Here is a 26,682-nt window from a genome sequence, read left to right as displayed (position 1 = left end):
CTGCCAGTTGTATAATTGTATAGCACGTACAATTATGTACAATACGTAACATTTGATAATAAACAACTATGTTACTGCTTTATGTACTTACTATGCTTTTAATCATTATTTTAGACGGTACTCCTTCTACTTATTAAAAAAATGTTAACTATAAAACAGCCTGAGGCAGGTCCTTCAGGAGATACTCCAGAAGGCATTATCATAGGAGATGACAGTTCCATGCACATTACTGCCCCTGAAGACCTTCCAGTGGAACAAGACATGGAGGTGCAAGACAGTGATATTGATGATCCTGACCCTGTATAGGCCTAGGCTAATGTCAATGTTTGTGTCTTAGTTGTTAACAAAAGTTTAAAAAGTTTAAAAAAGAAAGGTGATAAAAAAGCTTTATAGGTCCGGCGGTGACGACCTACCCACACGAGAACATGCCTCTCGCAAAGGATCTCCATCCCTCTCCAGAAGAGGAGAGGAAACACAAGAAGAAACACCTGGTGCAGAGCCCCAATTCCTACTTCATGGATATGAAATGCCCAGGATGCTATAAAATCACCACGGTCTTTAGCCATGCACAAACGGTAGTTTTGTGTGTTGGCTGCTCCACTGTCCTCTGCCAGCCTACAGGAGGAAGGGCAAGGCTTACAGAAGGATGTTCCTTCAGGACGAAGCAGCACTGAAAGCACTCTGAATCAAGATGAGTGGGAAACCATCTCAATAAACGCATTTTGGATTTAAAAAAAAAAAGCTTTATAGAATAGGATATAAAGAAAAAATATTTTTTTACTACTGTACAACATGTGTTTTAAGCTAAGTGTTACTACAAAAGAGTCAGATTAAAATTAAGTTTATAAAGTAAAACAGTTACATTAAGCTATGGTTAATTTACTATTGAAGAAGGAAAATTTGTTATGAATTTAGTGTAGCTTCTGTATAGTATGTATAAAGTCTACAGGAGTGTACAGTAGTGTCCCAGGCCTTCACATTCGCTCAACACTTAAGGGCAACTTCTGGGCCTACAAGCTCCATTCATGTTAAGTGCCCTATATACCTGTACCATTTTTAATCTTTTATATTTTTACCGTAACTTTTCTATGTTTAGATACACAAATACTTACCATTGTGTTACCACTGCCTACAGTACTCAATACACTAACATGCTGTAAAGGTTTATAGCCTAGGAGCAGTAGGCTATACCACGTAGCCTACATGTGTAGCAGGGGATACCATCTAGGGTTGGGTAAGTACACACTATGATGTTTGCACAACGACAAAATCACTGAACACATTAATCAGAACATATCCCCATCGTTAAGCAATGCATGACTGTATGTTACCATAGACCAGTGGTTCTCGGGGGGCAGTATTGCCCCAAGAGGCAGTTTGGACAACTGTCAAGAGTTTTTTTTGTTTTGTTTTGTTTTGTTTTGTTTTGTTTTTTATCATTGCTAACAGTGGATTGGAGGTAGAGGGCTAGATATCCTGCAGTGCTCTAGTCCTGGACCATGAAAAATTGACCAACTTCCTGCACAACTTTCAAATGTACTGCTAGACATACATGTAAGTTAAAACCTATTTAAAATAAACTCAGAACCTAAAACAGTTTTATGTATAAATATTTTTGATAGTTTTGATAAACATTAAACATCAGTTTTTATTTAGTATCTACTCTATTTCTTCACTCCATTTTCTTATACTTCTTGTATAGAATAGCTTCCAATCTTCTCTTCAACCCAACTTTATTTGCATAAATATAACCATCTGTCTACTTTAGACATGATGTTGATTTTTATGGGTACAAATGCATCTCATCTATGGATCTTCTTTCGGGATAATATAAGGACTTTATAAAATACTTGTTATAAAGGAAGAATTGGGTTGAGAACCACTGCTCTTTCTTTTTTAATATATATTTTCTTTTTTATTTTTATATTTTGCTCCCAGTCTCCAGACTGGTGAGAACCACTGTTCCAAGAGTAGAGACTCTAGATACAATGGAAAATGATTATTGAAGAAACAAAGCTATATTGTCCCCAACACACACATGCACACACAAGCGATTGGATATGACATTATACTCTGTTATTAAGATGCCTTAAACCCTTGCAACTTTGTTCCCTTTATTGAGGAAAAATAAATTTCTCACTTTTTCTATATTACAGAAGCAGGCATTTATCAACTGAGGAAATGAGATATTTCTTACTAGGATTGTTGATATTTCCTTGACTTTTATCTTCTAAAATATAAAGAGATTTTGAGTTAGTTATATTGTACATCTGTTTATCCCGAAAAGAAAGATCTGATTAAAAATTAAGCAAACTTGGTTATCTCTGGGAGTGGGTCTGAGGGGCAGGTTAATAGGTTTACGGGTATGTGTGGGGTTAGGGGAAGGGTTTAATTTGTTCTCATCTGTGCTCTTTGAATTTTTTTTACCATCAATATGTGTTTACATTAAAATAAAAGTTAAAATTTTATTTACAAAAAAGGGTTTTCTACATATTGAACTTAGATTTCCAAGTACATTAATAACTACTACTCATTGAGTGTTCGCTATGTGCCATACATTGTGCAAATGCTTTATGTGCACCATCACCTTTACTTCTTAGTCTTATTAGCCAGGTATAGTTATCCATATTTCACAGATATTCCTTAAAACATTTATGAAATGTTTTGAGGAATGCCATGCATAAAATCACGGGGATAACTGGTGCTAGAAACATCTAATTTCAAATTTGCTCTGAATTACTACGCTATACAGATGCTTCTCGACTTATGGTGGGGTTGTGTCTCAATAAATCCAATGTAAGCTGAAAATACCATAAGTCAAAAATGCATTTAACTCACCCAACCTACAGAACATCATGGCTTAGCCTAGCCTACCTTAAACGTGCTCAGAACACTTACATGAGCCTGCAGTTGGGCAAAATCAGCTAAGATAAAGCTTATTTTATAATAAAATATTGAATGTCTCATGTAATCTATTGGATATTGTACAGAAAGTGAAAAAGAGAATAGTATGGGTACTTGAAGTATGGTTTTTACTGAATGTGTATGGCTTTCAGACCACTGCAAAGTCAAAAAATCCTAAGTTGAACCTGATAGAGCAGGAGCACCATCATCTTGGACAAACACCACCACTTTGAATTCCAGCTCCATTTCTAGCCTCATGCATTTCAAGGAAATCACCTCTTCTAACTACAAGCTCCTTCTGGCTTGTGAATTTAGTGTAGGAGCAAACAGTAAAACACAGACAAAACAGCTTGGGCACAAAGGGAGGTGGGGGGAAAGTCTCTTGAATAACTCCCAAACTTCACCCTCATACAATGGGCCCCAGTAAAACAGTGGGCCTTAATAAGCACATTCCTTTCCCTTCAGGTGCACTAAGTTAGGGAAGCTAAAAGCAGACTTGGGGGATATGCCTGCAGCTGCAGCACAATGTATGGGAACAGACACACAACCCTCCCTCCCAGACAAGCACAACAAAGAGACACAGAAGCAGTCCAAGCCTCTGATAAACTCTCCCACCCTAAATCCTTAAAAACTCTTAGTCTGTAAAAAAGTGGGCCTCTAACCTAACTCGGCCAGAAGACCACTCTCAAGTTTGTTTTCTCTAAAATAAATCTGTCCTAACTGGCAAGCCATCTTTTCGTGTTTCTTTCCTCTTTCTTTAATTCTTACAGAACCATTGTAACTTGGAGACCATCTGTACTACCAAGTGTGTGCCTAGCATTGAAATATTATGATATTACCATATTTTAACAGCTTTGAAGCCAAATACCAATTCTAGGTGCCCAGCATAGAGGTGGATAACTAAATCTGTTTGGAAGACAAGTGTAGCACAAAGTGAACAAAGCTTGAAAAGTTTGAGTCCTGGGTGTCTCTTTCTAGCCTATTATAAATTCGTTAATCTTCTTATGTTCCATGTTCTCATCTCTGAAGTGTCAATAATATTTATCTTACTGGATTAAATGAGCTCCTGTGTACTGTTTTCACATCACCTTTTAAAAAGCTACACATAGCTTTCCAGGAAGGGCACAATACATTGTAGTCCTAGCAAAATCTAGTGGCCTATTGGATGATACAGAGTGTAGTGAGGAGCACAGAATGGCTGGTCCCAGTATTGGCACGCTGCACAGTCCTCATTCACAGTTCTTGGATGATGCTATTTCTATGTCTACAGATTCCTTCACCCTGAGAAGCCTGCCTCATTCTGGAATAGACAGGCCCAGCTGGAAGCCAACTGTTCCAGTTTAAGATCAAGTGCCTTTTTTGATGTTTGGCCCAGAGAACCATAATAGCAGCCTGCTGCTCACACTGAAAGAAATTCTCAACATTTTCCCTGTCTGGCTTGCAGGCTGGGGTATTGGAAAGTGTGTACACAGCCCACATGTCTTCCCCAGACCCCGTAAGACTGAACTAACTGAATGATTATGGTAAAGGACTTAGAATCCATGGTGCCTCCATCCCCAGTAAAGAATGTATTACCAGGTTTTTCATTCAGTTGTATCATTTTTATTCCTAAATAAGAAAGAGGTTTTCAGATAATAACTAAGGCAGCTTCCATTTACTACTATGTTACTACCATTCATTTTGCTAGGTACTTTATCTCATTAGGTCTTTAATCAATCAGTCCTGCAAGAAAGAAGCTTTCCTCATTTTACAGATGTGAAAGCAGGGGCATAGAAAGTGAAGTAACTTATAGAAAGCTAGTCAGAGGAAAGTGGCAGAGACTTCCTGAAGCCAGGTCTGTCTACACAGCTCATGTTCATCTCCCACCATGCTCAGTGGCTGCCTTTCAGATAGCCACAGTTTGACGAGCAAGACCCCAATGATGGCACTGTGCAAACTCAGGACTAGCAAGCTGAAGAGATGTAGATGCACAAGGTGTGTCATCAGTGTCACTAGAGGTTCACTTCAAAGTTGTGGCCAAATAAATCCAACAGTGCAAATTTGGGTCAATATAAAAGAGGTCCTGGACCCTTTTCTCTGAGCCTATGTTCTCTGAGCCTTTATTTAACTAATAGAAAACGCTGTTTCTGTATACAGCATGCAGCTTCCATTGACAGCAGTGCTACGTGAAGTTCAGCACTGTGTGGCTGGATATAGTTTTTAAGATGCCAAATATCTAATTTCCTTAACAGATCATCATTCCATAATAACAAAACCTACAAAAAAATATTTTCAAAGTACTACATGAACTCAGGAGAAAGGGTTTTAAGCACTGGACAGTGGCTTGCACCCTGAAATTCTATGGTTTTATAGTCCTTACAAATATTACTGTCATGTACATGTGACTACTGATGGCTACATTTGATAGATGACAATTATAAGGCATAGAAAGTCCCATGCATATCTAATGGTGACTGTACTCCCCAAACTGGCATCTTCCCCTCTGGCATGCCTATCAGTTGCTTACCAGGTAGTGGAAAAGGTTCTGGAATTTTCATTCCTAAATGAGAAGGAAGTTTTCAATGACTTACAGTTTGCTCCACTATGTATAATTTTCAAACTCTTGTCTGCTGAGCTTAAGAGATGCAAGCACCCAAGTCCCCAGTGCACTATAGTTTCTGGCTTTTTATTTAAAAGTTCTGCTTACATAAACCCTCATTATACAAATCCACACCAAGATTAGAGGAGTCTTCTGCCATAGCACTTCACTGAGCATGTTTATGCCAGGAGAATACCGTGTTTTGTTACCTGGAGATACAGGCAATGAGATGTTAGCCAAGACTAACAGTCAACTTGTGCGTAAAGTTAGGTTTCTATTGAATAACTTTAGCTGTAGAACCTGGAAGGTGCTGGACTGATGCATCCAGATCCCAGGAGCCTTTACCTCAGCCACATCCAGAGCAGAACTAACTTTCCTGCCCCAGAGACAATGCTCCAGGAGCACATCAATGCACAGGAGGAAAGGGACTTTCTCTACTCTTCCCCAGCTAAATATTTGTAGATGACTGGCGGGTAGCTGTAAGGGAAATATTCATGAATAATAGTCTCATGACAGTATTCTCTTAAATGCCTGGGGAATCCTGCTCAACTCATTCTTGGGCTCAGGGAGTAAATAGAAAGCTGTCTTACCAGGTATTTGGGTGGGTTCAAGGATTTTCACACCTAAAGGCAGAAATGAATATTGGTTTGTATTAATCAGTTATCTTATACTGTTAATACTCTTCTTTTGTCTATACTTCCTCCATTTCCAACTTTCAAAAAAAAAAAAAAAAGGCAGGGGGAAAGAAAAAAGAAACAACAACAACAAAAACACCTTTCAATGGCTTTTCATTCTCCATGTGACAGAGTCCAAACTCCTTAGCCTGGACTTCAAGAACTTCCACAATCTAACCCCTGTCTCTCCAACTTTATCTTCAGAAGGCAGTCCCAATATATCCGTTTTTGGATGAAACAGTACTGGTTTTACGTTTCTGCTTGGTTTAGCTCTATCGTAATTATAGTTATTAGCTCTGTGACTTTGGGCAGACTACTTAATCCCTCCTAACTTCAGTTTCTCACTTTGCAAGAGAAATATTTACCTCTTAGGTTTGTAGTTAGTGAAGATTAAAGGAAAGACTGCATAAAAGTGCTTGGTACACTGCACGGAGCGAAAAAAGGTACTCAATAAATGAAGTCCCTTTGTTCTTGTCTAACTCATTCCTCAAACTCTCCAGGCTCAGTAATATTTTTTTTCTTTTTTGAGAGACAGGGTCTCGCTGTGTCGCCCAGGCTGTGGTAGGGTACAATGACACAATCATAACTCACTATGATTCTCCTGCCTATGCCTCCCAAAGAGCTGGGATTATAGGTGTGAGCCACTGTGCTGGCTTTTCACAGTGTTCTTCATCCTAGGAATCCTTATTGTCTCCTAACCATGTAGCTAGTCTCAGTAAATAGATTATTTACCAGGTGAAACAGTGAGCCTCTGGCTTTTTATTCCTAAGGATGAGAATAAGAACTATTTAGTGAAAAAATGCAATCAGCTTGAAAATTAATTTGACCTTATACTTGACTTCTGTAGTAGAAAACTCAGAACGCTTTGAGAAATGGCAGAGGACAAGGTAACAAAAAGAAGAGATTTAACCCACTGGAGCCTAACTGATGATAAGAACTAAGGCTAGTGACCCAGAATCTCTCCTAGGTTAAGCAACTCTTGTTCATTTTTTAAAAATTCAACCCAAAGACCTTGACCCAAAATTGGCATTATATGTAATATATAAAATATGCTTCCTAATTATACAATACGTTATAGGTAATTTGGAAAAATACAGAAAATTATTAAAATTAAAGTTCTCTTAAAACTGCAGATCTCAGAAATACTCTACTTATTCTTAACATTTTTGGTGTATTTCAATCATTTTGCTATGCATACATATATATGCATATACATTTTTTAAAGTTAATATTATACTCTATATGCAGTTTTATACCTAATTATTTACCATTGTATTAAGAGTACTTTCTTCTATCTTTAGATGGTTTCAAAAATATGATTTTTAAGTTGCTTAGTGTTTCATAATATAGATAGTATTTTATTTAACAATACCCAACAGCTGGACACTGAGGCTGTTTCTAAATTTTTGCTACTGTCAAATAAAAATTATAGGAGGCCATTGCTTCAGACTAAGTTTCTGCAGCAGGCCCCAACAGACTAAAAATCGAAACGGAGTCACCCATGCTAAAGTTCCACATCACCTAAACTAAGTTGTCTGACCTTCTAAGAAATCAGGAGAACGAAATAACAGAATTTCCCAAACTGGCCATTTTAAAATCTTCAATCAGCTTGATAAATGAAGTTCCCGCTGCTTCAATCCTTCCACACAAAAAAGGTAGCCTGAAATAAACTGATGTTAACTAATCGGTTACTTTTCTACTGTTCTGTCTAAAAGTAACTAATATACTCTGTTCTTTGCTTCCACTTTCTTTGGCTCTTCTCTGTCTTTAAAGCCAAACTTCTGTGCTCAGCTCAATGGGCACTTATTCTACGGAATAAAGTGTTGCCCAATTCTAGAATCTCAAATAAAGCCAACTGATCTCTTTAAATTTGTTGTAATTTTGTCTTTTGACACTACTTTAACACTGTGATAAGCATTTTTGTACACAAATCTTTGTGTTCATCTCTAATTTCCTAGGGACAAATATCCAAAAGTGTTATAACCGAGTCAAAAGGTACAAATATTTTTAAGACTAGTAATACATACTACTAAATTGCTCTCCAAAAAAGTTCCAATTTATAATCTCACCAGTAATTTATGAGACTGTTCCTGTCCCAGTACCCTTGAGGACATCTGAGTAATTTTTTTTTTTCCAAGATGGAGTCTCGCTCTGTCACCCAGGCTGGAGTGTAGTGGCGTGATCTCGACTCACTGCAACCTCCGCCTCCCAGGTTCAAGTGATTCTCCTGCCTCAGCCCCCCAAGTAGTTCGGACTACAGGCGTGCGCCAACATGCCCGGCTAATTTTTGTATTTTTAGTGGAGACAGGGTTTCGCTACGTTGGCCAGGCTGGTCTCGTGATCTGCCTGCTTTGGCCTCCCAAAGTGCTGGGATTACAGGCGTGAGCCACCCCGCCTGGCCATTTGAGTAATATTACAAATAAAACAAAAACAAATACTTGAGGATGAGTTATACTTCGGAATGTAGTAAATAATCAAATGGATATAGCTAATGGCATATATTAATCAGATTGCTGGAGACAGAAATAAATACAAAGAATAGTCATTTTAATTTAGAAAAAACAACAGTATTTGTTATGCCCTGCCCCATGCCCTAGAGGTCACAAGAATGTGGGGAATAATTAGTCACACCTTCCTCTATTTGGTGGGATGACCTAAAGATTGTTAGACAGGAGAAACAGAGCTGCTATGTCATTTTTCTAAAGAATTCTACCTGAAACCCAGGAGAGTCTCTAACATACCAAACCAGTGAGCTAAGGTGAGCTCTGCCTTCCTCCCACTTTTCTTACCACGACATTCTTCCCTGTTCCCACATGTAAAGGGAGATATATTGCAAAATGTAAGCCCCCAGAATTTATATAAATGTCTTACCATGGTCTTCAAGCTTCTGGTTTTTCTCACCTGAGTTACAAAAAGAAGCTTATCAGTTTTAACAATGGAACAAAAGAATTGGCAGTTACTATAGCTACAGCAAAATTATTTTCAGTAAATATGAAAATACTCCCACCTGTAAAGGGAGATATCTTGTAAAATGTAAGCCCCCAGAATTTATAAAAAATGTCCTACCATGGTCTTCAAGCTTCCGGTTTTTCTCACCTGAGTCACAAAAAGAAGCTCATCAGTTTTAACGAAGGAACAAAAGAATTGGCAGTTACTACAGCTACAGCAAAATTATTTGCAAGAAATATGAAAATATCCCCACCTGTAAAGGGAGGTATCTTGCAAAATGTAAGCCCCCAGAATTTTTTTTTTTTTTTTGAGACAGAGCCTCACTCTGTTGCCAGGCTACAGTGCTGTGGCACAATCTCAGCTCACTGCAACCTCCAACTCCCTGGTTTCAGGGATTCTCCTGCCTCAGCCTCCCGAGTAGCTGGGACTACAGGCATGCGCCACCACGCCCGGCTAATTTTTGTATTTTTAGTAGAAATGGGGTTTCACCATGTTGGCCAGGATGGTCTCAATCTCCCGACCTCGTGATCTGCCCGCCTCGGCCTCCCAAAGTGCTGATATTACAGGCATGAGCCACCGCACCTGGCCAAGCCCCCAGAATTTATAAAAATGTCTTACTATGGTCTTCAAGCTTCTGGTTTTTCTCACCTGAGTCACAAAAAAGAAGTTCATCAGTTTTAACGATGGAACAAAAGAACTGGCAGTTACTATTGCTACAGCAAAATTATTTTCAGGAAATATGACTATAAAGAACCATTTGATATGTCCAGGAAACTACCCTACTAAACTTGAGTTGTCGGTCAGAGTCTAAATGTAGCTTGGCTAATGAGCTGGAACATTCTCTGCCCCCACTATTAAGAAAAGTCATTACAAATAGCTTGTCTACCAGGGATCTCAAGGAGCCAAGAAAATGTCTATGCTGAAGAGTCAGCTAAAGTCCCTGTGAAGTGATCAGTAGAACCTGTGACTGCAACGGGAACAATAAAAAGAAGGGCTGCTAAGCAAGTCCTCAAGGCCTAAAGTGCTTCACTTCTCTCAGGACAGGAAGTATCTTCCCAAACATGAAATAAATTGCATGTTTTAAAAAGGCTGGAACCTCTTCTCTTTTCAACAAAGAAAAATTTATTGTAGCCACATGAGCCAAACACATGATAAGGAACTTACATGCAAAGAAATGATTTGGGCCATATATCCTTAAGTGGAAACTTAAAGAGCATCTAATCACCTACATATTTTAGTTAAACATATTAAACATCAAGCATCTGCATATTTGAGAGATCCAAATATGCTGAGTTTTGTATTTTCGTCTGAGTATTTGGAGTCACACAGGTTCATTTTAATGACTGAATACAGAGCTATACCTAAGAAGCCCCCAGAACTGGTCAAGAATGACTCTAGCTCTTCATTCTCACCACCCGTATTCCCCAGAAAGTTTCCATATTGTTCAGATCTCCACAAAGCCAATTCTCTCATTTGAGGAAGGTATATTTCCCTAGAATAGGTTCTTTATTTTTTTCCTGTCATATAGGCCAAGTCACTGCTTTATATCTGCAAATTTTCTTCAGCTAAGAAATACATTTGCTAAACAAGAAAGAGCTATTAAACATCCAGGTAAGGATTATTACCTGGTGACAGAGTTTCACCCTGTCATCCAGGCTGGAGTGCAGTGGGTGCAATCTTGGCTCACTGCAACCTCTGCCTACCAGACTGAAGTGATCCTCTCACCTCAGCCTCCCAAGTAGCTGGGACTACACGTGCACACCACCATGTCTGGCTAAGTTTTGTATTTTTTGTAGAGATGGGATTCTGCCATGTTGCCCAGGCTGGTCTCAAACTCCTAGGCTCAAGTGATCCACTCACCTCGGCCTTCCAAAGTGCTGGGATTACAGGCGTGAGCCACCATGACCAACCAAGATTGTTTTTAAAAATTAGAGCATACTCACCAGGGTTGTAGACATAGATGGGTTGAAAATATTCTGAAATACAGACATGTTTTCATTACATGGTACTATGCTCAGATGTGAATGTCAGGTTCAGTCTATTTTTAAATGTTCATTAATAATAAAGATTGAGTTGGCTTATATTTAAGAAACATAAAAATATGGTTACTATAAGAGATATAAAATTTCAATTCAAAGACAAATGGATGTGGATTCACTTTTTTTTTTTTTTGAGGCAGAGTCTTGCTTTGTCGCCCAGGCTGGAGTGCAGTGGCATGATCCCGACTCACTGCAACCTCTGCCTTCCGAGTTCAAGCAATTCTCTTGCTTCAGCCGCCCAAGCAGCTAGGATTACAGGCGCCTGCCACCACACCTGGCTAATTTTTGTATTTTTAGTAGAGCCAGTTTCACATGTTGCCCAAGCTGGCCTCAAACTCCTGACCTCAAGCAATCTACCCGCTCGGCCTCTGGATGTGGATTCATTTAAGTTACATGAAAAAAAAATTCACAGGAAAGCTAGCCAGGGAGACAGCTAGAAACAGACCCTTGTTTTTGAACTTTTTTTCTCTCTCTTCTGATACCTTTGGTATGTTTTTAAACTTTTTAACGAGGAAATCTTCAAAAGGATCCACCCAGAGCATGTCTTAATCCAAAGGCATTTTTTGGTATCTTTAATTCAAATTTATTAGGCCTATTTGATAATGCTGTTCCTTAATACTCTTAGAATTTTCTGTCTGCCTTCCCAAATCTTTCCCACAGTCCTCTAAGAAAGATTTTTTTTTGGTCACATCCTCTTATTTTTCCCCGAGGAAGTTAAAATTGACCGCATTACCCTTCTGTCATCCCATTCTCCTCCTTCCTTGACCTATATTCATGCCATTCCTTCATTGGTCTCCCAAATGTTATTTCCTAAGATAATAAAATACAGGAACAGGAGCTAGCTCTTTGCATAGGAGTCAAGTGGGAAATGGCTGAAGATGTAGGGGAATTAAGGAGTCCTTAAACTCTGTAAGGTCAGGCTCAGATGGCAGTGGCGTGTTCCCTTCATGCCCAGGCCAATGCAGTGTCTGAGAGAAGAGCCACAGGCAAGTCTGGGGGTGGGGATGAGGGTGGCAGTGGGGACTGGCAGCAAAGGCTCCTAGGCTCTCCACCTGAAAAGGTACTAGCAGTAGCACAGTTTAGCCTTGAGAAAATGATGTTTGACAGAATGACAATACAGTGGTGGGGTGGCTCTGACCCATACCTATGAGAAGTAACTGATAAAATTCCTATTATAGGGATAAGACTTTAAGGCGTATCTTACCTAGGTTCTCAATACAGTTTTCGGTTTTTAGTCCTGAAACACAAAGATAAAGCTTTATTAGTTAGACATAATCTACCCTAGTAAATATTTCAATTAATCTATGGCTATTGGTAACCTAATCTGTCAGCCCCTGGTTTATCAGACTCATAATTAGTAAGATGCAAATTGCAGGCTGGGCATGGTGGCTCATGCCTATAACCCCAGCATTTCGAAAGGCTGACGCGGGAGGATCGCTTCAGCCCAGGAGTTCGAGACCAGCCTGGGCAACATAAGGAGACCCCCATTTCTACAAAATTTTTTTTTTAATTAGCCAGGCATGGTGGCACACACCTGTAGTCCCAGCTACTCAGGAGGGTCAGGTGGGAGGCTCGCTTGAGCCCAGGAGGTTGAAGCTGCAGTGAGCTGTGATCACGCTACTACACTCCAGCCTGGGCGACAGAGTGAGACCCTATCTCAATTATTTAAAAAAATTGCAGAAAAATTATATTTTAGTATTTATAGTACAGCCACCAAACAGCCATATGACCTTTGACAAAACACCTAAGCTTTCTGGAATTCAGTATTCTTATCTGCATCTTTTACTAGGAGACTGCTTCAAATGACTTTCAAGGGCCCATCCAGGGCTAATACTTTATCATTCTATTCTATAATTAGTCTGCAAAATTTAGGAGAAAATTTATCTGTCCAATTAATCCTCTCTTCAGATACTAAACATCCTCAACAGCAAACCTATCCCTCTACTACAACAATTCCTATCCTTTGACGAAAAAGAATCTCAGTCAGACCTTCAACATCCTTTAATATTTGAACAAAGATCCTTCGCATTCATATAAAGAAAACGGGTTGGTATGCCCCAGAATATTCATTTGTATATGAGGAAATCCACAATATTTGGAGAACAGAACATGGCATCTGACAGTACTTTTTGAAAGGCCCTAGATGCTCTCACTGGTGATGCCCTAGAAAAAGTTGTCAGCGCTGCAGTGAGTCCCCTGAGACTTGACAGAAAGGGGAATCTACCAGCCAACAGCAGTAAGGTAAGAAGGTTAGTGAGGCAGCATACAGATCTGGTGCAGTATGAGCCATATGGAAGGCCTACCAGAATGCACAACAAAGGTCCAGATGCCTCGTGGTCTCTACTTCATACCTGACGAACACACTAATCTAATCTGGAAGTTCAGCTACCTGAGGAGGAGCCTCTTTACCTACAATAGGAGAATCCCTAGAGAGGCCTGGCTCCTAAAAACGATATATACTTCTATAATCGGCTCTCAAGTCCTGCTCCATTTGTTGTGAGTGTCTGAACCAAAAACCCAGGTGATTTGGTCCACTTTCTACTGGTCCAGGAAATAACAGATGTGTTAGAATCTGGACAGTGCCCTGAGGCTAAACTCAGGCATTTGACTAGACTAGAAATTTAAAAATTGGTCCTAGAGATTATTACAAAATGTTGTCTCAGGGTGTGGTGGCTTACACCTGTAATCTCAGCACTTTGGGAGACCAAGGCGGGTGGATCACCTGAGGTCAGGAGTTAAGAGACCAGCCTGGTCAACATGGTGAAACCCCGTCTCCACTAAAAATACAAAGATTAGTCCAGCGTGGTGGTGCGTGCCTATAATCCCAGCTACTCGGGAAGCTGAGGCTGGAGAATCACTTGAACACGGGAGGCAGAGGTTGCAGTGAGCCAAGATCACACCATTGCACTCCAGCCTGGGCGACAAGAGCAAAACTCCTGTCTCAAAAAAAAAAAAAAAAAAAAATGTTGTCTCAGCAGGAGATGAGTGAGTACAAGCCTCATCCAGAGGGCTTATTTGAGGGTAAGGTGAAGGTGAGGGGAATTGTGGATGAGAAGGCTACAGATGTAAGTTGAAAGATGCAGCCTGGGGACCAGGCACCAGGGGGATTTTAAAAGCCTTTGTCTTTTGTCTGTAGCACAAGTCAGAGCATGTTTCTCAAAGTGTAGTTTTCCAGCCACATACTTCAGAATCACCTGGGTGCTTATTAAAAAGGCAAATTCCAGGACCATAGCCAGGACTATTATTGCTACATACTTTCTAGAGGGGGATGCCTTGTGATCTGCACTTTAAATAAGCACTCCAAGTGATTTTTATGCACAAAATTTTTGAAGGCCTCCTGAATAGAAAAGAATGGGTATCTTTATTTATTATTATTTTTTATTTTTGAGATGGAGTCTCGCTCTGTCACCCAGGCTGGAGTGCAGTGGTGTGATCTCGGCTCACTGCAACCTCCACCTCCTGGGTTCAAGCAATTCTCCTGCCTCAGCCTCCTAAGTAGCTGAAATTACAGGCACTCACCACCACGCCCAGCTAATTTTTGTATTTTTAATAGAAGCAGGGTTTCACCATGTTGGCGAGGCTGGTCTTGAACTCCTGACCTTAGATGATACACCTGCCTCATCCTCCTAAAGTGCTGGGATTACAAGCATGAGCCACTGTACTGGCCTCTTTAATGTTTAACACAGAGTCATTTTGTTAAGATTGCATCTCTCCTCCCTATTTAAACTCTGGATTTAATCTTCTGTTTAGCATTTTCAATAGCAGTAATCAAACTATTTTGAGTTTCTAAAGAAATAGCAGGGTTAAAAATGGATAAGAGAGTTGGTCCAGAAATAAAAGGAGAGGCATAAATATATAAGGAATGAAAAAGGAAACCTAACAAAAGATTCAGCAGATGTAAAAAGATATGAGAATATTATGAACAACTTTATGCCTACTAATTTGAAATACAAAGGCAAATGGACAAATTCCTAGAAAAATTTAACTTATCAACCCTTAAGTAGTTTAAAATTTTTCCAGAAAGAATATACCAAGATAATTCAATTTTTATAGACAGAGTACCAGAGAGAAGGGAGTGGCACAAACAGAGAACTCCAGAGATCTGCAAAGGGTTTCCCTCAAGTATTCAGTGGAGTGCTGATCAGATTATACGTGTGAGAAAACTACCCAACGCCAGAGAAAGAACCCACAAGGTCAAGAATAGTGTCTATTCCCATCAACCAGGCTGGAAAACCTTATAATTCACAGGCATTAGGTAGAGTATTGAGAAGGGTACAGCCTCAGCAGTGAGAAATAATGAGCCCTAGATTAAAGTTTCTCTGGTTCTGCCTAGAAAATCTGAAGAATAAGCCCTAAAACAATCAAACTGTTCTAAAGTAAATTAACTATGTACCAGAACAAAGCTCAAGAATATTTTCAGAAATATAAAATTACCATGCACACAACAAGGTAAAATTCACAACATCTGGCACCCAATCAAAAACTACCAGCAAAGAAGCAGGAAAATACATCATGACAAGAGAACTCAATCTAATGAAACTAACCCAGAGCTGACACAAATGTTAGTATTATCAGAAAAGTAAATTAAAGTAGTCATTACAACTGTATTCCATGTGTCCAAAAAATAGATTAAAAGTGTTGTCTTACCTCCAGCTGCCACACAAAATACCACAGACTGGATGGCTTAAACAACAGATTTTTATTTCTCATAATTCCAGAGCTGGGAAATCCAAGATCAAGGTACTGGCAGATTCAAATTCTGGTAAAGCCTTTCTTATTGGCTTTCAGAGAGCCACCTTCTCACTATATCCTCATATGTCAGAGAAAGAACAAAGTTGTGGTCTCCTTTCCTCTTCTTATAAGGACACTAGCTCCATCATGGGTACTCCCAACCCTCGTGACCTAATCTAAACCGAATTACTTCTTAAAGGCCCTACCTCCAAATACCATCACAGCGAGGATTAGGGCTTCAACATATGAATTTGTGGGGGGATACATTCAGTAGTGTATGTCAGTACTACTAACACGTGTTAAGCAGAGATGTGGAAGATATAAAAAGACCCAAATTGAATTTCTAGAGATAAAAATTCTGAGATGAAAAATACACTAGATAGAATTACTGACAAACTAGACACTGCAGAAAAAAGATTAGCAAACTTGACATATTGTGGTACGCAGAATAATACCCTTCTTAAAGAGGTATACATCCTATCCCCAGAACCTGTGAATATGTTATTTTACATGGCAAAAGAGAACTATGGTTGCAGATGCAAATAATGTTGCTAATTACCTGGCCTTCAGGTGGGACAATTATCTTGGATTTTCCAGGTGAGCTCAATCTGAGAACATAAATTCTTAAAAGTGGAAAAAACAAGTAGAAGAGAGGATCAGACAGATGCGAGGTGCAGAGGACTCAACATGCTGTTTCTTTTTTGAGACGGGGTCTCAGGGTCTCCCTCTGTCATTTAGGCTGGAGTGCACAGTGGCGCGGTCATGGCTCACTGCAACATCAACTCTTGGGCTCAAGCAATCCTCCCATCTCAGCCCACCACAGGCAGCTGGAACCACAGATGCATGCCACCATGCCCGGGTACTTATTTTATTTTATTTTTTGTAGAGACAGGGTCTCGCTATGTTGCCCAGACTGGTCTCAAACTCCTGAGCTCAAGTGATCCTCCTGCCTCAGCCTCCCAAAGTGCTGAGATTACAGGCATGAGCCACCACACCTGGCCATCAACATGCTGTTTCTGACTGAAGATGGATGAAGGAGGCCACAAACCAAGGAATGCAGGTAACCTCTGGAAGCTGGAAAAAGCAAGAAAACAGATTCTTGCTTAAGCTCCCAGGAAGGAACGCAGCCCTACCAACACTTTAATTTCAGCTCAGCAAGACTTATGTCAGGCCTCTGAAATACAGAATTGTATGACAATAAATCTAGATGTGTTGTTTTAAACCATTAAATTTGTGGTAATTTGTTATGGCAGCAATGAAGTACTGAAATGTACAAAACAATAGAAAACATCTAAAAATGAAAGAGAGAAAAATACTAATAACAAGAAACATTAGAGTTTTATTGAGCTGGGGACAACCTCAAGCAGTTTAATATACATATAAACAGAATCCCTAAAGGAAGAAGAGAGGGGTGAAAAAATATTTGCACAAACAGTAGTCACAACTTTCCAAATATAATGAAAACTATGAACCTACAAATCCATAAAGTTCAATGAACTCCAAGCACAAGATATATGAAAAAAATGACACTAAGTTACATCATAATCAAATTGGTCCAAATAAGTATGATAAACACAAAGTCTTAAAAGCAGCCGGTGGGGAGAAGGGGAGCTAAATAAAGAGGAACAGAAATGAGGAGCACAGCAGATTTTTTTTGTCAGAAGCAATTTAAGTAAAACAACAGGGGAACAGTAAATTTGTAAACTACTAAAAGAAAAAAAAAAAAGATCAATCTAGAATTCTATACCCAGTGAAAATAGCTTTCAAAACTGAAGGTGAAATAAAGACTTTTCATACATATAACACTTAAAGGTAAATCTGGCGAAAGATGGAAAAGACACATTGAACACTATTTGGATACAGCTGACAGAAATTAAGACCTAAATAAATGGAGATTTTATGCTGTGTTCATGAGTTGGAAAAGTATATTTTTTAAACTCTTCTCATATTGATCTATAAATGCAAGGCAAGCTTATTCAAAATCCAAGCAGAAATTGTAGAAATTGACAAGGTGATTCTAAAATTCATATGGAGGCATAAAGAACATATAATCACCAAAACAACTTCGCAAGAATACGATGAACACTACCTGGTTTTGAGGTTTATTATATAGTTTTAGTGATCAATATATGCTACTGGGATAAAGATAAATCACCAGGCGCAGTGGCTTACACCTATAATCCCAGCACTTTGGGAGGCTGAGGCAGGTGGATCACTTCAGGTCAGGAGTTCAAGGCCAGCCTGGCCAACATGGTGAAACCCCGTCTCTACTAAAAATACAAAAAATTAGCCAGGCATGGTGGCACATGCCTGTAGTCCCAGCTACTTGGGAGACTGAGGCAGGAGAATTGCTTGAACCCAGGAAGCAGAGGTTGCAGTGAGCCAAAATCGTGTCACTGCACTCCAGCCTGGGTGACAGAGTGAGACTCTGTCTCAAAAAAAATAAAAAATAAAAAAAATAAGCTACAAATTGGGAGAAAATATTTGCAAATCACATATCAAACAAAAACCTTGTACCTACAATACATAAATAATTCTCAAAAGCTAAGAAAACAACCTCATTAAAAATGGACAAAAATCTTTGAGCAGATGTTTCAGTAAATATATACAAATGGCAAATAAGTATGTGAAAAGATGCTCAACATTATTACTCATTAGGAACATGCAAATTAAAACCACAATAAAATACCACCACATATCTATTTAGAACTGTTAAAAAGACATCTATCAAGTGTCGGCAAGAATGTGGTACAGCTAGAACTCTTATACACTCCTGGTGAGAATGTAAAATGGTATAGGTACTCTGGAAAACCATTTGGCAGCTTCTTTCAAAGTTGCACATATACCTATCATATAATCCAGCCAATGCATTCCTAGGCATTTACTCAAGTGTAATGAAAGCATATGTCCATACAAAGACTTGTACATAAATGTTCAGAGAAGTTTTATTTGTAATAGCCAAGGACTGGAAACAACCCACATACTCATCAACAGGTGAATAGACAAGTAAACTGTGTTATATCCACTATTCTACAACAGCATAAATAAACTATTGATACATGCAACAACACAGATGAATCTCAAAACAATTATGCCGAGTGAAAGAAGCAAGGCAAAAAAGAGAACATACTGTATGATAAGATTTGAATGAAACTCTAGACAGTGCCAACTAATCTGTAGTGACAGAAAGTACATTAATAGATGCCTGGGGGGACTGGGAAACAGGGAAAGGGAGGAGAAAGGAATTGCAAAGAGGCATGAAACTTTTGTAAGCAACAAATATAAAATGCTCATTGTCTTGACTGTAGTGATGATTTCACTGGCATATACATATATCAAAACTTACTAAATTTTACTTTATGTGCAGTTTATTGCATATCAATTATAACTCAGTAAAGCTACTAATTTTTTTTTCTTAATTATGAGGATGGAATGAACAGCACAGGACTAGGTTTTGGATCTGGTCTCTAGTTCCCTACCAAAAGAAGCCCTCCACATCCCTGACATGTTAAATACTGGAGATTACATAGCTGTCATGTTAGCAGAGAAGTCTACAGTTAGAAACATTAGACGCAGTCTGGACAAGAGTAAATAAAGCCCCCCCACAAGTTCCCTATCTCTTTCAGATTCAAAGAAATTACAAATGTCAACGACTATACTCACAGCTGATTAGAATCTCTGGCAACAAGACTACATCAGAACTTGTAGGTCACAAGGACTTCCTCTTTTTGCAGGGCTGCTACTGCTCTGTTAACTGGGCCTAATTGAGACAGACTGTCTTATCGAAAGAAAAGTCATGATTCACTAAACCAGTATCTTATTATGCAATACTTTCTCTCTGAACTAAATTCCCATAAGGCTGGACAAACTCTCAAAAGCTCCACTGTCATATGGAAATCTTACCTCCAATAAAGGGCCAAACCTGGCTCCTAAAACCTAATCCACTTTCACAAACATGTGGCTGACCTGCCATTAGATCTGTGGTTTTTCTAAACAGTGGCTGAGGTGTTCACAGGGCTAGAAAAGAATATTTTTATTTATTTATTTATTTATTTTAAGATGGAGTTTCACTCTTGCCGCTCAGGCTGGAGTGCAATGGCACAATCTCAGCTCACTGCAACCTCTGCCTCCCAGGTTCAAGTGATTCTCCTGCCTCAGCCTCCCAAGTAGCTGGGACTACAGGTGCCCACCACCACGCCTGGCTAATTTTTGTATTTTTAGTAGAGACGGGGTTTCACCATGTTGGCCAGGCTGGTCTCAAACTCCTGACCCCGTGATCTGCCCGCCTCGGCCTCCCAAAGTGCTGGGATTACAGACGTAAGCCACCGCGCCCGGCCTCCAAAGAATATTTTTAAATTTCAAGAAAAACACAGCCAGCCTTGATATCTGTCAGACACCGTGTGAACTACTAGCTTGAGGTAGAACTCAGTTTTAAAGTTACACGTTATATCATGTTACAAACTGTTTGATGACATATGTCTGTTCTCCCACTGCTATAAAGAAATATCTGAGACTGGGTAATTTATAAAGAAAAGAGTTTTGATTGGCTCGTGATTCAGCAGGCTGTACAGGAAGCATGGCAGGGGAGGCCTCAGGAAACTTACACTCATGGCAGAAGGTGAAGGGGAAGCAGGCTCGTCTTACATGGCCAGAGCAAGAGGAAGAGGGAGAGGGGGAAGATGCTACACACTTTTAAACAACCAGATATTGTAAGAACTCTATCATGAGAACAGCACAAGGGGGATGGTGCTAAATAATTAGAAACTGCCCCCATGATCCAATCACCTCCTTCCAGGCCCCACCTCCAACACTGGAGATTACAATTGAACATGAGATTTGAGTCCAAATCATATCACAGGTCCAAACCATATCATTTGCAAAGCTAGGTCTTTTTAGCAATTGTTGTCACAAAAGCAAGTATATGTGAAAATCAGTGTGGAACAGGAAATGAGATAATCTGATTCCAGGGTCTGAGAAGCTGTGAATGTCCAAAAAGCAAACGCATCCCATGAGCAAGTAATTATTGTTAAGAATAAAATAATAGTACTTTTAAAAAGTATGTGCTATTTTTTCAAATGTTTACTAAGGTGTTAAGATATAAATATTTATTGATTGGGGGTATTGATAAATGCCACATTGATTTTCACATATACTTGGTTTCATTACGACAATTGCTAAAAAGATCCAGCTTTGCAAATTTATGATGTCATCAAACAGAATGTACCATGATATAACATGTAACTTTGAAACTGAGTTCCACCTCAGCTAGTAGTTCACCCAGTGCCTGACAAATATCAAGTATGGCAGTGTCTGTTGTGAAATTTAAAAATATTCCTTGGCAGCCTGGTGAATTTGCTATAGCATTCAGGGACACTTCAGCCACTGTTTAGAAGTACGAATTTATTATGATGTTGGATACGTCACTTCCTATTAGGCCTAGCGACATGGATCTTATTGATGTCTCAATCCTAGACCATCCCAGACAACAGTACAGAAACTTTGCTACTCCCAGGAAATGCTAAAAAAAAGGTGCCAATCAGAACCAATAGAGATACTTAATCTTTAATGAGCACACAAGGGCTGGGGGTAGATTTATAACAAATAAATCTGGATAGTCCTGTAGGTTCACCTTCTTTCCCCCTTTTAATGGCTTAGCAGAGAGCGGGCTCAACAGGTCTCAGTAAATTCTACAAAATAATACTACTAGCCACTGGAGTCTAGAGGCTCCTCCTTTCTATCAAGGCTACTTTCCAGCCAGGCAACCATATTCCCTGGCCCTCTTACTCTATAAATTATGTACAGCATTATACAGGCTCGCCTCTCTCTATGGGAACATTGACCAAAATGCCAGATAATCTCTGCCTACTCTGTTCAGTAAAAAAAAATGAGAGTTCAGGGAATGATATGTGCCCTACTATTTCTCTGCGTATAAATTTTCTTCCTATAAACCTGATATATTTGCACTGTAGGGTGCAGGGAGCCCCAAAGCCATGGCTTCCCACCAGGTATTTATAATTCATTCACCGTCCTCCCAACTGAGGTATAATTTTCCAATGGAGTAATTTTTTTAAGAGATGGGTGTCTCACTACGTTGCCCAGGCTGCACTTGAATTCCCGAGGAATCCAAGGGATCCTCTTGCCTCAGCCTCCCCAGTAGTTGGGTCTACAGGCACACACCACTGCACCCAGCCCCAATGGAGTAAATTTTAATGATAATGGATGTAGCTTGATTATACAGCTAACATTTCAACTTTATCGCATTTTCTAGAAAAATAGCATAAAAGATAGTTAACCTGGGCTAATCTTCTATTGAGGAAGGAAAGGGGTTTCTGTTACTCCTTTTCTCAGAGTTCACTCACATCAGCTTGGATTAATACCAAGATTAATGCCTGTGACCACTAGGAACTATATTATCTAAAGAGATGTTGATATTCTCTCTACTTCCTAACGAACAAAGTTTTCAGCTAACTAGTTTTTGAAAAACTCACAATATATTTTTATCTTGGAAATCACAGGCAAGTTTAAAACATTGTCGGACTGTGTTTAGCACACTAAACTTAATGCAGTAAAATTTTTTTTTACCCCTTTTAGAAATATTGTCTTTTTTTAATCCAAAGGCTCAGTTATATCCAGTCACAATGGAACAAGATTCTGACTATATCCTCCTTAGCTAGGGCTCTTAAAACACTTGGCCATTGTTCTTCACACTGTTTCAAACTGCCTGTCTTTAAAGGTTACTCCAGGGAGTTTTTGATCCTGACTTCTCATCTCTAGATGGCAGCAGAGGACTCCAGCCCAGGGTTAAATCAACACACTCAAGTACAATGGCTGACTGTCATAGTTCCCTAAACACGTGGTACATGTGCGCCTCCACAATGACCTGCACTTCTCCATGCGGGTCTGAACTCTGGCGCTTTCAGAATCAGTCCAGTAGAACCTCTTTGGTTCTTTCATAATCCCACTCACAAACACGGAGTCTGTGGGCTCCATTGCCCACCTCAGCCCATCAACCAGACCCCTGTGCTAAATTTAGGCTGTAACCACTGCAGCCAGGGCTTTGATATAACTAACAGTTCCACAAACGGCATCTGGCCAAAGGCATCAAAAGCACCAAAAGCGGTATCATTTCTGTCAGCCCAGCTGCAGCCGGGGTTTTGGCTGTGCTATGCTGGTAGAGTTTCACAAGATTGGTGTACGGAGGGAGGGAGACCCTGGTTTGTAGTGTTTTCTGATTTCCATGATATAACTCTAAACTATGGCCAATTTCAGGCTACTGTCATGTAGAGGGAGCAGGAAAGAAGACATGCATACCCACAATCAGTTCCCATGAGCTCGTCTAAACTGGCCCCAGCTGGCTTGGTTTTGGGTCAGGTCCAATGTATGGTTGGTGAGAATGAGCACTTTTCCTTTTTTGAAAAATGAATTTTATTGTGTATATTTAAGGTTTACATGATATCATGAAATACATTTGGATAGTAAAATGGTTACTATAGTGAAGCAAATTAACATAGCTATCATCTCACATATTTTTGTATATGTAACAAGAGAGCAAAAATCCACTTATTTAAGTAAAATACAATTTTATTGACTTTAGTCCTCATGTTACACATTAGATCTCTAAATCTGTTCATCCTACCTGTCTGCTATTTGGTATCCTTTGATCTACATCTCTTCAGTTCCTCTCCCCACACCTGTGGTAACTACTGTTTCATTCTCTCTCGTTTTTGATCTCATATATATTGCACATATAACTGAGATGATGCAATAGCTTTCTGTGTCTGGCTTATTTCACTTAGCCTAATGTCCTCCAGGTCCATCCATGTTGTAGCAAATGGCAGAATCTCTCTCTTTTTTAAAGGCTGAATAATATCCTATTGTATATATACCACATTCTCCTTATCCCTTTGTCTGTTGGTGGACATTTAGGTTGTTTCTATATCTTGGTTACCGTGAAGAATGCTGCAGTGAACATGGGAGTGCAGATATCTTTATCAGGCGGTGATTTCAACTCTTTGGGGTGTATACCCAAGAGAGGGATTACTGGGTCATATGGTAGTTCTATTTTTCTGGGAGGAGGAGGTGGGGGGGGGGCTCTTGTTGCCCAGGCTGGATGCAGTTGTGCGGTCTCAGCTCACTGCAACCTCCTCTTCCTGGGTTCAAGCAATTCTCCTGTCTCAGCCTCCTGAGTAGCTGTGATTACAGGCACGTGGCACCATGCCTGGCTAATTTTTGTATTTTTAGTAGAGATGGTGTTTCACCATGTTGGCCAATCTGATCTCGAACTCCTGACCTCAGGTGATCTGCCCGCCTCGGCCTCCCAAAGCGCTGGGATTACAGGCGTGAGCCACTGTTCCTGACCAGTAGTTCTATTTTAAATTTCTATTTAAAGATAGAAACCTCCATACTGTTTTCCATAATGGCTGCACCAATCTACCTTCCTACCAACAGTGTTCTAGGGTTCCCTTTTCTCCAAACCCTAGCCAGCATTTCTCATCTCGTCTTTTGTCTTTTTTCCCCTATCTTTTTGATAAGCACTTTTCCTTTCAACACAAATTTACTCATTTCAGCTTTCATCTGCTCCTTCAAGAATCATCCTCCTCAGGTGCAACTCAGATGCAGGACTAGGGTGAGGCAAGTAAGGTGCCTAGAGAAAATTTAAGGAGGCACTCTCAGGAATATACAAGTGCAGGTACAGCCCTAAGAGTGAGGACTTCCTTAAAATTTTCACCCTAGGCACCTCAATAGCCACACAGCTTCTGCCATCCAATCATAAGTGGATCTGTCCCTACCCAGACATCAATGTCTCATTAGCACTTCCCTACCACCCAGCCTTTTTTTATCTCACAGTACCTTGGCTACATTTAGTCAAGATTTAAAAGTCTATCCCACTTTGAGGCCTACTGCACGCATTACTCTACTTGACCTAGCAGCGATGGTTTTTGGTTCACTTAGGCAATCACACCTTCAAGACCCAAAAAGGCCAACCCCTCACCAGTTTACTCAGTTTTGCAGAAGAGTATACGGCAGTGAATAGAGCATACTGTCTAGCAGCAGAGCAGCTTGTTCCTTTAATGCAAGTCTTCACAGGAGTCCAGGGCTGTTCTTTTGCCTCCAAATTACAGCTCAGGTTCAAGGAAACAAGATCACACAGGTGAGTGTAGAAGCCTCTCTAGCTTAGTAGCCTCATGCCACATATAAAATACAATATATTTTGAACCTACGCAGGATTGGTACGAGAGTACTGCTCTCCTTCCAGGACTCAAAAAGAAGAACACCTGGGTATGTCACACCACATTCAGGAAAGCCCAAAGCTATGGCTTCTCCTCAAGTATTTATAGGTCATTCACAATCCTCCCAGCTCAGATGCACTTTACCAATCAAGGGTTATGTTTACCACAGGCAATGTTGTAAGGTCACACAGCTGTCATTCCACCTTTCATAGATTGCAGAGAAAGAGTGCTGGAAGATCACCAGGAGGCCATTTTCATAGGAGACAGGAGAAGGAGTTTACTAACCCTTTGCTCACACACACTAAGGCACAACACCATGAAATTTCAGAATGTTGGGAATAAAGAAAACAACCTAAAACCTTCCAGATTTTTGTTTTTAAAAAGTCTCATTCAAAGTTTTAGTAATTAGAATGGCTTCATACCTTTCAACAACAGCTACAGAACCTAGAAGTCCCTGGAGGAATATCTTCAAAATTCCAAGGAAAAATAGTTTCTAAAATAGAAAGTCAAATCTACATAAACTATTAATCAAGCTTAAAGGTAGATCTCTCAGAGATGCAGAGACTTAGAAAATTTTCCTTAGTGGACCATTTCTCAGAAACTTCTGCAGAACACCCATCCCCACACCAAACAAAGGAGTAATCCAAGAAAGAGTTGCAAATCCAAGAAATAGGAGATCTCTCATAGGGAAGAAGCAATATCTCAGTATGGTAATGAGGAGAGATTTCAGGATGTTCAGCAGGCCTAAAGAGCTTATCATGATGAGGGAATTATCCAGGGGAAAGAAGAAATTTATATTTCTGTCAAAGGATTTGGAGGTGAATTATTGATTGGATATTAAGAAAACTAAGGAAACAAACAAAAAAATCATAGAATAACCCTGGGGTAAAGAGGGATTTAAGCACAGAAAAAACACTCTAACTCAGCTATGACCTGTCTTTACTGTGCTGGGAGAATGGGAGGGGGGAAATGGACGTACATTGGGAAGGAGGGTGTTGGCTTTCAGAAACTTTTGGTTTACTGATCTAACAGCCATTTCTAATTCCCTTTTCCTTTGTCTCCCCCTCACACTATATTCCCTTGGCTGGAGAAAGGCTAATTACCTGCTTCCCAAGCTTCTCTGGTAGCTATGGGTGACGAAGAAACTGTTCAAGTCGATGACCTGTAATCAGTAGTTTAGTAAGGGTTTCTGGGTAAGCTTTTACTTTCCTTATTGAACAAGTAGATTTGGCTGTCATCCCCTTTCCTTTCTTTTTGTCTTGGACATGGATTGATGCCTAGAGCTGCAACAGTCACAAGTACAAACATGAATCAACAAACAAAACATGGTGGAATAGAAAGAAAGAGCATGAGTGACTGATGACATAGATGAGCCACTGCACTGACTCTGAACAGCCTGCCTCTAAGACTTATTAAATGAAAGCTCAGTCAGGTTTTCTGTTACTTACAACTGAATGCATAAAAAATTCTTAACTAGGGGGAGGAACCAAGATGGCTGAATAGGAACAGCTCCGGTCTACAGCTCCCAGCGTGAGTGACGCAGAAGATGGGTGATTTCTGCATTTCCAACTGAGGTA

The 26,682-nt window shown here is 39.8% G+C and overlaps 2 protein-coding genes across 9 annotated transcripts in view; one reads left to right on the top strand and one right to left on the bottom strand.

Annotated features, from left to right (window-relative positions):
- The window catches only part of ART3 (ADP-ribosyltransferase 3), a 116,656-nt gene that overhangs the window by 3,197 nt on the left and 86,777 nt on the right, over nucleotides 1–26,682 (bottom strand). For 3 of the 8 annotated variants that reach the window (XM_030819004.1, XM_030819005.1, XM_030819003.1), the window contains 8 exons: nucleotides 12,349–12,381; nucleotides 11,049–11,081; nucleotides 9,724–9,753; nucleotides 9,223–9,252; nucleotides 9,028–9,057; nucleotides 6,073–6,105; nucleotides 5,411–5,443; nucleotides 2,198–2,230 (listed from right to left, as the gene is read on the bottom strand). In XM_030819004.1, the coding sequence (XP_030674864.1) occupies nucleotides 2,198–2,230; nucleotides 5,411–5,443; nucleotides 6,073–6,105; nucleotides 9,028–9,057; nucleotides 9,223–9,252; nucleotides 9,724–9,753; nucleotides 11,049–11,081; nucleotides 12,349–12,381 (255 nt within the window). The remainder of the gene's footprint in view (nucleotides 1–2,197; nucleotides 2,231–5,410; nucleotides 5,444–6,072; nucleotides 6,106–9,027; nucleotides 9,058–9,222; nucleotides 9,253–9,723; nucleotides 9,754–11,048; nucleotides 11,082–12,348; nucleotides 12,382–26,682) is intronic. The other 5 variants (XM_030819009.1, XM_030819007.1, XM_030819006.1 and 2 more) reach the window with 5 other exon arrangements.
- Nucleotides 324–728, top strand: LOC100599580 (40S ribosomal protein S27-like). Its single transcript, XM_012499485.2, has one exon. It carries the CDS (start codon nucleotides 426–428, stop codon nucleotides 672–674), a length of 249 nt encoding a protein of 82 aa, XP_012354939.1. The 5' UTR covers nucleotides 324–425; the 3' UTR covers nucleotides 675–728.

Source organism: Nomascus leucogenys, chromosome 9, assembly GCF_006542625.1.
Source record: "Nomascus leucogenys isolate Asia chromosome 9, Asia_NLE_v1, whole genome shotgun sequence".
Taxonomy (NCBI): domain Eukaryota; kingdom Metazoa; phylum Chordata; class Mammalia; order Primates; family Hylobatidae; genus Nomascus; species Nomascus leucogenys.
Note: the sequence above shows the minus strand (reverse complement) of the source record. Positions and strands in the feature narration are given on the sequence as shown.